Raw genomic sequence first — 9,016 nt, forward strand, 5'->3', positions numbered from 1 at the left:
ATGTGAATCCTTCCTAATTGCAAGGAGTAACCGTTTTGGATTTATGCAAGTCAACTTTTTATATTATTTCTAAAGTACAATAAGATTCAACTACAAACAGAATCCACTTTGAAAAAATTATAGAATAAACACGCTAATTATATTTTCAATATGGCATATGCATTTAATAAAAATTAAAATAAGTGCCCTTTTTAATGAGTTTCAGAGATTTTCAATAAATAAATAAATAAAATAATCCACTTTTCCATCCTATGATAATTAAGTAATTTAGTGTTTTTTTCGAATGTATAATTAAATTTGAATATTTAATAATTTAGTTATATTTAGAAATATATTTATAAGTTTTTCCAATAGATAAAAAATATATAATATAATTTATATTTATTGTTTTATTGTTTTTTAAGAGTTTGAGTGAAAGAATCTTGAATGAAGTATTAATGAAGAAATTCAAAAATATTTGATTATATTGTATATTTTTTATTTTAATATAAATTAAATTGGTATAAGATATATTTTAATATAAATTAATCACATGTAAATTTGTATTGATGTGTAAGTTGGATAAATGATTGGCCTAAAGTTAAAGAAGTAGACTTAGTTGATGGGGTATGCTTTATTGTTGAATAATTGGTTAAAGGTAGGTGTGGTTTATAAGTCCATGGGATTTAGCATGGTATTAGTATTAAAAAAGATCTTTTGTCTATTTTGAATAACTTATATTTTTTATTAGAAATTCATGCAAAACTAAATTGTTCAGTTGACTAAAACCAAACCTATATGAAATTGCATCAGTGTTATTCATGTGATATAAAAACAAAAAGACAAGGAACTTAAACTTGTTGAGAATCATTTTGAGGTGATGCTAATAGAGGTATTGGAGGTGTGTTATCCTAGGTTATTTTAAGTAGTAATGAATTCCAAGTCATGGCCCTTTTGGCTAAGGTTGATGGAGCTACATATCATCACTTCAACATTATTTTTCGATATGCTTCATTTTGTTCCATCAACATTTTACCAACTATGGTCTTCAACTGCAATTATAGGTCCATTGTCTTGAGGTATTTGGTTTCCCAAGCATGAGTGCTACATGTATCAAGTACCCAATCCCTCATCTCAATAGGTTTTAACCTTGTACAACAATTACCTGCAAACAAATTCTTAAAACAAAAAATATGCAATGGTGAGAACATAAAACAAATACACAGAGATTCTCCCCTGGATCTCAAAACTAGGACTACCAGATTGATTTTTCCTTATTTTCCTTTCAATGTTACAGTACATATATATACATGTCGAAGCATTCATAAACCTCAATCCATTAACCCTGGATTAGAACATAATTGTAGTTCCCTTGATCGAATCTACAAAATACCATGGGCAGAAAACCATCATGCCTAAAACCATGTGCAAAACCCATGCACAAAACCATGGGTAGGTCCGACCACCATCTTTAGGTCTGGCCCCCATCCTTGGTTCCGCATATATATAGGAAAAAAAAATCTCGGGGCGTTGCCCCATACCCTGTTGTAAACCCAGCGCCACCTATGGTCCCATTGCACGTGCGACTAGTCATGGAAAGAATATAACACACACCCAACAATCTCCTCATCACTACCCCTGTCATGGATAAATCCATGCTCCACTAGTGCCTCCTCCATGAACTCAATCTCTTCTTGAACATTTTGTTGAATTTAGCCCCAATACATCTCTGCTGCTATTGTTGTGTCTTGCCAAGCTTGGGAATGACTCAGTCGTCTCCCTCCACGTCGACCTTTCCAACCTTGCCTATCATGGGGCATAATGAACAATTTTATGAGTGAAGGCCACAAAGAAATGAACCCTAAAATGGTAACCTTCCAAGCAATGAACCCGAACATAGAGAATCTTTGATTTGTAGTCATAGAAATGCCCAATGTCATGGGTGGGTCATTCCCTGGCTTCTCGACCACTAAAGCATACTAGAAGAACACTCAAAATCCAACCACGAGTACTTTGAGGAGCCCTTTGAGTCAAGTGCTCCTTCAACCCAAACATTAAAAGAACAGAGAATCTTTGATTTGTAGTCATAGAAATGCCCAATGTCATGGGTGGGTCATTCCCTGGTTTCTCGATCACTAAAGCATACTAGAAGAACACTCAAAATCCAACCACGAGTACTTTGAGGAGCCCTTTGAGTCAAGTGCTCCTTCAACCCAAACATTAAAAGAACAACTAACGGTGTGCGAGTGGTTGGTGATTCCATGTGAATCCCCTGGGTCCTTCCTTTCCATGATCTGTGCTTTTCCCTGAACTTGGGTTTAACAAAAACCACCTTACCTCCTTGTTTACAAAAGTATGACCAAACTATGTTCCCTCTTACTCATTGCCATGAATGGCATGTATCATTTATAGATCATACACATTACCATAAGGGTTGCTCAATGCCCGTATATTTTTTTCAATTTCAAGAATTACACAAATTAAATTTTCCCATAGAAATATACCACATCATCTTCTTATAAATATACTACATCATCTTTATTAATTATGACTAAATAATACTAACAAACTAATATTGCATATATTATATAAATATTTTTAATCAAAATTATAAGATTGTCTATTATTAAGTTGTGAAGTGTTAGTTGACTTTACAACTAACATATTAATATTATTTTTGTTAGTTAACCTTACCACTAACATAATATTTTATTTTTTTTAGTTAATTGAAATTTCCACTAACATATTAATATTATTTCTATTAAAACTGAATTTAATTTTGATGAGAAAAATTTAAATTACAAAGTGTACTAATTTCTTATATTATTCTAATTTTTTGGATATGCTAATTTTTTTTAATTATTTAAATAATATATTATTATTTTTTTAAAATTTATATATTTTTATATTAAATATAATCTAAAATACATAAATTAAAAAATAATAATAATAATAATAATAAAATAAAAAATAAAATAAAATAAAATAAAAATTAAAACACTCACCTTGAAAATCCTTTACAGAAATCAAAACTGAAATAACAAAAAAGTCTCAAGCAGTTTAAAAGAGGCTATGTTCAAGTGCATGTGATGTTAAAGAAACAATATACCTGTCACCTAACTACCTTTATGCACAAGCGATGAGAAAGAAATAATAAAACTTACTACCTTTATCCATTGGTGGTCATAAAATTATTCTCTGTTTTTGAATTTGCATGATGTGACTGTAACAGTATCAAAATATAATACAACTGTGTGACTGCATCAGACATGGGGCCCGCAATGGCTAGAATGGTCACCATGTGTTTTTTTTGTTTTTTTTCCTTCCAGTCAGGTTGAGCCTGGAGGAATGATTTTGCCAAGTTACTGATTTTATGTTTTTAGGATAGTTTAATTCTTTTAATGGTGGTTCTCATTTTTTATTTTTCTCACTAGTGATTGTGCCAACCTACAGAGTTTTTGGGATAGTTTAATTTTCTTAATGGTAATTCTTATCCTTATCTTTTTTTATGAAGTTTGAACCAGTAATTGTGCCAAGTTTCTAAATTACTTTTTTGGGATAGTTTAATTCTTTCCATGGTGGCTCTTATCCTTTCCCCTCCCATGAAGTTTGAACCAGTGATTGTGCCAAGCTACTAAGTTAGTTTTTTGGGATAGTTTATTTCCCTCAATGGTGGTTCTCATCCTTGACCTCTCCCGTGAAGTTTGAACCAGTGATTGTGCCAAGTTACTGAGTTATTTTTTTAGGATACTTTAGTTCCCTCAATGATGGCTCCCATCCTTGACCCTTCTCATAAAGTTTAAACCAGTGATTGTGCCCAGCTACTGAGTTACTTTTTTGAGATAGTTTAATTTCCTCAATGCTGATTTCTATACTTAACCTCTCCCCATAAAACATGCAATTTGAACTAATGACCTGGTAGCCATTATATTACCACATGAAAAGAACTATTATATTACCACATGAGAAGAACTAAAAAGAAATGACATTATAGTAGAAAAACTGAAAACTGTATTCAGATGTGTTGCATTTGAGAAAGTAACAAATTTGAAATGGCATCGCAGTACAAAAACTGTGTTCAGATGTGTTGCATTTGAGAGAGTGAATAAACCATTCTTTTTCAGATGTGTTGCATTTGAGAGAGTGAATAAACCATTCTTATTTTGATTGTAAATTTCAATAATATTTTGAAATGTGATGTACAGGTATTCAACAAAATTTAGCGAAGCCTATCAGCCAACTCATTTCATAAAATAAATGAAAGTTAGAAAGAGATTCTTCAGACAACATTGATGAAGCATGCAGAATGCATAGCTATACAAAAGCTAGAATATGAAAAACCAACTGTCTGCTGCACTATCTGGCCTCAAATGTGCTTGTAAGGATGGCTTTATTGGCATTCATTTTTTCCGACCAATTCTTGGATAGCAGAAAAAAATTTGATAGCTCGCCAGCTACATGCCTCATATCAGGTCTACTGCTGGGATTTGCATCCAAACACATCGCTGCAAGTCGTGAAACTTTCTCAGCACCATCAACAGGGTAAGAATCCTTAAGCCGAGGGTCAATCCACGATCTCAGTCTGCCCAAACAGTCAGGCTCAGAAACAATCGAAGACAAACCCTCGATGAGAGACACCCTGGTATACTCATTCTTCGCTGCATCATAATGTAATTTTACAGGATCCCGCCCAGATAAAAGCTCCAGCAACACCACCCCAAAAGCAAAGACATCAGTCTTCTGAGAAATCACACCATTTGCAGCATATTCTGGAGCCATGTAAACCTGTGTACCAACAATTCTCTTACTGGACGAACGCCGGTAATCCCCAACAGTGTCCCCAGAACCCTCCTCTGTAATCTCTGTACTAGAAGATGCCCTAACAGTGGATTCACCACTTAACTCATAGGCACCAAAATGGGCAATCATGGCCCTGAAATCAGGCTCCACAACGATTACACTGCTGGATTTCATGTATTTGTGAACATAGCGCAAACCTGTATAATGATGAAGATATTCAAGCCCTTGAGCCACATCAAGGGCAATCTGAACCCAAGAAAGCCATGAAGATAGCACAGTATATCCAGGCACTCTGCTACCCCTCAGGTATTCCCTCAGGTTTGCACCCTCCACATATTCATACACAAGATACAGACGCTCCTCCTCCCCACACCCGCCCAAAAGATTAATAATGCTCCTATGGTGAAGATTACAGATTTCTCTCAATCTTGCCCTAAAATCAATTGAATCCGTTCGGCTCCTTTCTGTAGCGACAACGGATTTACCTCTCAGCGTGCACTTCCAGACCGAAGAATTCCCGAGCTTTCCAGAGCGGAAATTCATGGTTGCCCTCTTGATTTCATGAAATGAATATAGGTGGGGACTCTCTGGAAGCAATTCTCTCAGGCCTGCGAGAGATTGGGCACTGCTAGTAGAAATTCGGGAATCTTTTGAGAATTGGGTGGAGCTTCCAGGGTCCGTGCTCCTGCTCGTAAGGACCTCGTCTGAATGAATGGGTTTTCTTGGAGCTTTTAAGGGAATTGGCTGTGCCACCATTTTGGGTTTGGTTCGACACATGATTCATAACAAACGCCCTGCTCAGACTAGCTCCCCATTCCCCACAAAAACGAACACCCAACTTATGCGCCATTGGGCAGAATATGATGATAATACATTTCTTCACTGTCCTCGAGCATCCCGTCGGTCGCCTGTATTTTCCACGATGGGTGAGGTCAGTTGGGCCGTGGGCGGGGATTCGTACTAGCCAGGTTTAAGAAATAGGTTTGTAAACGGATATTGTCTTTCATATTATATTATATGATAAAATATTTTCGTTTAACCGGCGAAGCATTTATCATGAGTTAATTATTAATGCGATGCTCTAATGCAGTTAGCTGCTATTTTACTCGTTATTTATAAAGTAAAGATTTCTATTAATAGAACCAGTGAGTATTATTATAATTTTATTAAAAGGATTAAAAAATTTCATTCTATAATTATCTTATTTTAAGGTCATGGTCAAACATCAAATTGGTGTACAAGACTCTTTTAAAATTTGATGTCTAAACGAGATAGAACCCCCTCTTGGAACCAAGGTGATCTCGATTCAGCTATGACCTACTGAAGGCAAACTCGAGATAAGGGAAACTCAACCTCAGTCGAGTTGATTCTGCCCATTGATTTCTTGCAGAAGAAAAGACAGGTTTGGTGTAAATCTTAAAGGATTTTTTTTAAAACTAAATAAAGGGTTGTAATTCAATTTTAAGGGCTGAAGGCACATATTTCTTATTTTCCAGGTGCAATACATATTTTTCTAGCAGTGGAAGAATAGCCAAAGAAATGACAATTTTGGCAGATATTTTTGATTTGCAAACTCAAACTCCTCCTTTGATCATCGAAAACAGTACTTGAGAGTTCACCTGTTGCTTTTGTTGTTTCTATCATTAGTTCTACTTTTGAATCTTTACGAAGTCTAGTATGAATCTATTGGAACATTGTGGTGGTGATTATTATTATCATTATCAATTTAAAGCTTTGCAAGGTGTGGCTTAAGATTTAATTTAAAGGTCAGCGAAGTGCGGATTTAAAATAATTTTATAGTTTGGCATAAAGATTTTCTAAATGTAATCAAAATTATATTCACATGAAAATAATAATACAATATAAATATATCCAGTCATGTCTTGAGATAGCTAGTGTCAGAGTCTCGAGTTGGAAAGTGCCCAAGTCAACCACCCACGGGCGAGAGAGTCGAAAAACCGATGATGTGAGTACGGGCACGCCTGAGTTGTGCTACGAGCGTGTGGACGTAGTAGCGGGCGCATTGTAATGACGGGTGCCCAAGTTCGATTAAAGACAACTCGTGTTCGAGCAAAGGTGACTCGGTGGGAGAGTGCGATGTGCATCGAGCGATTGGGCAGTGCGACGAGCATTGGGTGACCTGGCGGTGCAATGGGCAGGCGTGTGCAGATGAGCAAGGGCGTCCACCTGACTGAATGTAGGTCATCCGCATGACTTAGAAACATTGAGGAGACATGTGTTGGGCATGCAGACAGGTTGGTTGGGCAAAATATGGGCAGGCTAACCCATGAAGATAACCCAAAGGACGCGACCCTTGGTTTATTCGATGGGTAGCGAAGTGTATATATGGACAGAGGCTACCACTCATTTGGACAACAATCAATTTGACCAAGAGTTCAAAGGATAAGAAAAGAGAGAACTTGGCATGAGACCGTAGGGCGGGCAAGCTAAGTAAAGGCAAACTTTGGAGGATCGGGACTTGGGGTTTTCGCAGTGTCGTACTTAGTTGAACGTGGGCCACAGGCCGCACTTAGCTGAACGGTGGGCAGCAGGCCACACTTAACTGAATGAAGGCCACATTTTGTTGAATGACAGACGCTGCAAGGTGAACGTGGATCGCAAGTCGTACTTTACTGAACGACGGACGTTGTGGGCTGAATGTGGGCCGTAGGCCGCACTTTGTCGCACGACGGACATTGTGGACTGAATGAGGGCTACAGGTCATATTTGTCTGAACATGGGTTGTTGTGGGCTGCACGTTGGGTAGCGTTTGGGCATAAACTGTTGAAATATGGCAACAAGAATATTCCAATTTAATTTGTCCTTGAATTAAATTGTGAATTAAAATCGAATTTAGTCTTAACAACTACTTGGAAATAATTAATTAATTTATTTTAAATTAATTAGTTGGAGAAATTCAAGTTAGAAGTTTTTTTGAATTCATGCAAGAGTTATCCCTTAAATTAAGGAGATAAGATTGAGTTATAATTAGATAACTCAGTTTATTGAGTTAAGCCCAGTTAAATTAGTTCCAAACTGTTTGAGGAACTAATAGTGAGTTAATAGTCATTTGATGCATGCATGCACTCAACTAGTGCTACTCTAGTTAACTGAAGATTCCCTCATCAGAAACTCATCTCATGCATGTCTATTCTGAGAAAGACCTAGTTGAGTTAAATGTTCAAGGACAATGTACTATCAGTTGCATGTGTTTTCTTATAAAGAAAACTCATGCATGAAGTCAAGGCATAATCCTTGAAGGTTGTGCAGTTTTGGAGGAGGGATCATCCACTTCGTAATAGGAGATCATCCATAAGGAACAATGCAAGGAAATAGGAGCTTGGAGGGCAGAGAGGAAGGCTGGAGAGAGGCCAATATTGCTTGTGAGCGTCTATGAGGATTGTACTGAGAGCTGGCTAGCTGTGACAGCTAAGGCTTTGTATAATTCCTATGTATTTCCATCATGTATGATAATACAATAGTGTGGGGTTTTTAGCTGAGGCTTTCCCTAAAGTATTTTCATGTGTATTATGCGATTGATTCTTCTTCTTCTGGTTGTATTGTTCAACTTGATCTTTAAGCTTCCGCAAATTGATAGTAGAAGTAGGTTATAGTATTCTGTTTTGATTTATATTGCATTATCGGGTTAACCTACATCAGATTTTCTACATGGTATTAGAGCTAGATTTGTAGAGATTTTCTACATGGTATCAGAGCTGTGAACAATATACTGAGAAGAGAATTCGAAGTTTGAAGTTCGGGGTTGCAGGTGCAAATCGAATTCATATCATACTTCAAGGTTGGCCAATGGCGTTCTATGGCTTGAGACTCGAGTATGCCTTGGAAGGTAGCTCGAATTACATAACATGGAAAGATAGAATGGAGGTTGTATTAGAAGACAATGGCTTGAAGGAATTCATTGATCAAGAAATCCCAAAGCCAACTTCAACTAATGCACAAGAGTTGGCTGAGTGGAAGAAGTGTGTGGTGAAGGTGAGACGGATCATCCTTGAGGGAGTTCGAGACCATATTGTCTCGAGTCTCCATGGGAAGGATACTCCATTTTTAATGTGGAAGACATTGAAGGACCTCTACCAAAACAATAACAACCAGAGGAAATTGGCGCTCAAGGATAAGCTTCAAAGAATCAAGATGGAGAAGGGCGATACTATTTCCACATATCTGAACATGCTCACCACCCGCGGAGATGAGCTTGGCAGTGTGGGAATAACTACTA

The 9,016-nt window shown here is 36.8% G+C and overlaps 1 protein-coding gene across 1 annotated transcript; it reads right to left on the reverse strand.

The window, feature by feature from the left end:
- Positions 1–4,335: 4,335 nt before the first annotated feature.
- On the reverse strand, positions 4,336–5,535 carry LOC149155662 (lysM domain receptor-like kinase 3). The gene has a single exon (XM_089444489.1). The coding sequence runs from the start codon at positions 5,533–5,535 to the stop codon at positions 4,336–4,338; it is 1,200 nt and encodes a 399-aa protein (XP_089300615.1).
- Between the last annotated feature and the right edge of the window lie 3,481 nt (positions 5,536–9,016).

The sequence above is a fragment of the Pinus tabuliformis genome, chromosome 9 (genome assembly GCF_031772625.1).
Source record: "Pinus tabuliformis cultivar Carrire ecotype Pingquan chromosome 9, CPIR1, whole genome shotgun sequence".
NCBI lineage: Eukaryota > Viridiplantae > Streptophyta > Pinopsida > Pinales > Pinaceae > Pinus > Pinus tabuliformis.